At 44.6% G+C, this 2,500-nt stretch overlaps 1 protein-coding gene across 2 annotated transcripts in view; it reads left to right on the top strand.

The window, feature by feature from the left end:
• The window catches only part of LOC132845498 (dipeptidyl aminopeptidase-like protein 6), a 184,562-nt gene that overhangs the window by 148,257 nt on the left and 33,805 nt on the right, over positions 1–2,500 (top strand). For both annotated transcript variants that reach the window (XM_060869505.1, XM_060869504.1), the window contains exon 8: positions 2,425–2,500. This exon is cut by the window's right edge and continues 45 nt beyond it. In XM_060869505.1, coding sequence (XP_060725488.1) covers positions 2,425–2,500 — 76 coding nt within the window. The remainder of the gene's footprint in view (positions 1–2,424) is intronic.

Genomic DNA, 2,500 nt, shown 5'->3' with positions numbered 1-2,500 from the left:
TGTAAGGAATGAAGTTTCTTCACGATTATTCACCAGTGTTCTGAGGAACTGTGAGGAGTTAGAGGACATTCAGTGATAATTAAGAAACTAAAAGTTGGTCCTCAGGAGAGTGAAGCAGAAAAGCATCAGCTCCATCACCAGGAGATGACAGTTAGAGCCTTACTCTGAGGTCCAGAAGATGCAGCTGACTGACTTCACATGTCTCAGAGGGAGAGCATGGTAGCCTTCACCCTGCAGTAAGATGTCACATGAGAAGAGAGAGAGCTGGGTGCAGGGTGGGAACTGGCAGGTGACCAGACTGCAGGAAAATTGGGAAAAATTAAGAAGTTGTATAATTAAATCAGAATTAAAGCATCTTTATCCTTCACCGCTGGTAGTCTTCCTCAATTAGCTTCTCACTGGCATTGCATCTGGAATTTTTTAGCAGGCTATAAAGAGTTGGTGCTCCATATAAAGCTGCACCACCTGGGCTGGATGAACACTTTCCTATCTTCTCATTAGAGATACTGAGTGCCTTAATAGAGCCAAGAGGTTTAACTGATCTAATGCAGGATTATTGACGGACATTACCACCATTAATCCAGAGATGGAAGTAAAAAAAAAAAAAGAAAAAAAGAAAGGAAAAGACAAAGGAACAGTAGAGAATCTAATCAGGACAAAAAAGGGGGTGGAGACAGACACATATAAGACCAAGAAGGGGGTGGAGACAGACACATATAAGACAAAAAAGGGGGTGGAGACAGACCCATATAAGACAAAAAAGGGGGTGGAGACAGACACATATAAGACCAAGAAGGGGGTGGAGACAGACACATATAAGACAAAAAAGGGGGTGGAGACAGACCCATATAAGACAAAAAAGGGGGTGGAGACAGACACATATAAGACCAAGAAGGGGGTGGAGTCAGACACATATAAGACAAAAAAGGGGGTGGAGACAGACACATATAAGACAAAAAAGGGGGTGGAGACAGACCCATATAAGACTAAGAAGGGGGTGGAGACAGACACATATAAGACCAAGAAGGGGGTGGAGACAGACACATATAAGACCAAGAAGGGGTGGAGACAGACCCCTATGAGACCAAGAAGGGGGTGGAGACAGATCCATATAAGACAAAAAAGGGGGTGGAGACAAACCCATATGAGACCAAGAAGTGGGTGGAGACAGACCAATATGAGACCAAGAAGGGGGTGGAGACAGACCCCACAAAAAACCCCAGAGTGGGTGGAGACAGACCCAGAAGAGACCAAGAAGGGGGTGGAGACAGACCCATATGAGACCAAGAAGGGGGTGGAGACAGACCAATATGAGACCAAGAAGGGGGTGGAGACAGACCCCACAAAAAACCCCAGAGTGGGTGGAGACAGACCCAGAAGAGACCAAGAAGGGGGTGGAGACAAACCCATATGAGACCAAGAAGGGAGTGGAGACAGACCCATATGAGAACAAGAAAGGGGTGGAGACAGACCCATATAAGACAAAAAAGGGGGTGGAGACAAACCCATATGAGACCAAGAAGGGGGTGGAGACAGACCAATATGAAACCAAGAAGGGGGTGGAGACAGACCCCACAAAAAACCCCAGAGTGGGTGGAGACAGACCCATATGAGACCAAGAAGGGGGTGGAGACAGACCCCACAAAAAACCCCAGAGTGGGTGGAGACAGACCCATATGAGACCAAGAAGGGGGTGGAGACAGACCCCACAAAAAAAGATTGAGTGGGTGGAAACAGACCCAGAAGAGACCAAGAAGGGGTCAGAGACAAACCCCAAAGAGACCCTGGGGTGGATAATAATAATAAATAAATTCAGGGCTTGCTGTGAAAGACTCGCTTAACAGATGATAAACATTTAAATGATAAAAGCTCCATCGCTCCCGAGTCGACTTTTTATCTCATTGCACTTCTGCTTTCTGCTCAGCTCGCTTCAGTCTCATCCACTTTTGAATGCTAAAGACAGACAGAGCAGGATGTAAACACCGATAAACACCACACGTGATTGATCTCTGCTCAGTCTTTATATTCCTGATGGAGATTAACCTGAATTTTTCATTCGGTTTCTCTTCTTTTCCCACAGAGAGATTAACGAACGTTTGTTTCCCACTCTGTCAAATACGAGATCAAACTGTAGAGTCTGCGGTGATGAACCTGGTAGACAGAAGATGCCTGGAGATTCAGATACATCACGGAGATAAAAAAAAAATTCATTTCAAAATAAATTTCCCACTTGGATGAGATGGAAATTTTAACATGTGGTTAAAAAGAAGATTTAACAGAGCAGTTTATTTCCTCAGCTGAATAAACATTACTAAACATCTCAGAAACATCTGTTTAGAATCGTGTTATGTGACAGGACCTTAAACCTTCCTCATTAACCAACCAAAAGAAACCATTTTCTCTTATCGTTCCTGTCGTATTCAGATCTTCATATTTGAGAATAACATCTACTACCGAGCCACCGTCGAGAGCCGGATCATCCGACTGGTTTCCACGGGGA

This window comes from Tachysurus vachellii, chromosome 5 (genome assembly GCF_030014155.1).
Source record: "Tachysurus vachellii isolate PV-2020 chromosome 5, HZAU_Pvac_v1, whole genome shotgun sequence".
NCBI classification, from domain to species: domain Eukaryota; kingdom Metazoa; phylum Chordata; class Actinopteri; order Siluriformes; family Bagridae; genus Tachysurus; species Tachysurus vachellii.
This window is presented reverse-complemented; position numbering and strand designations above follow the sequence as displayed.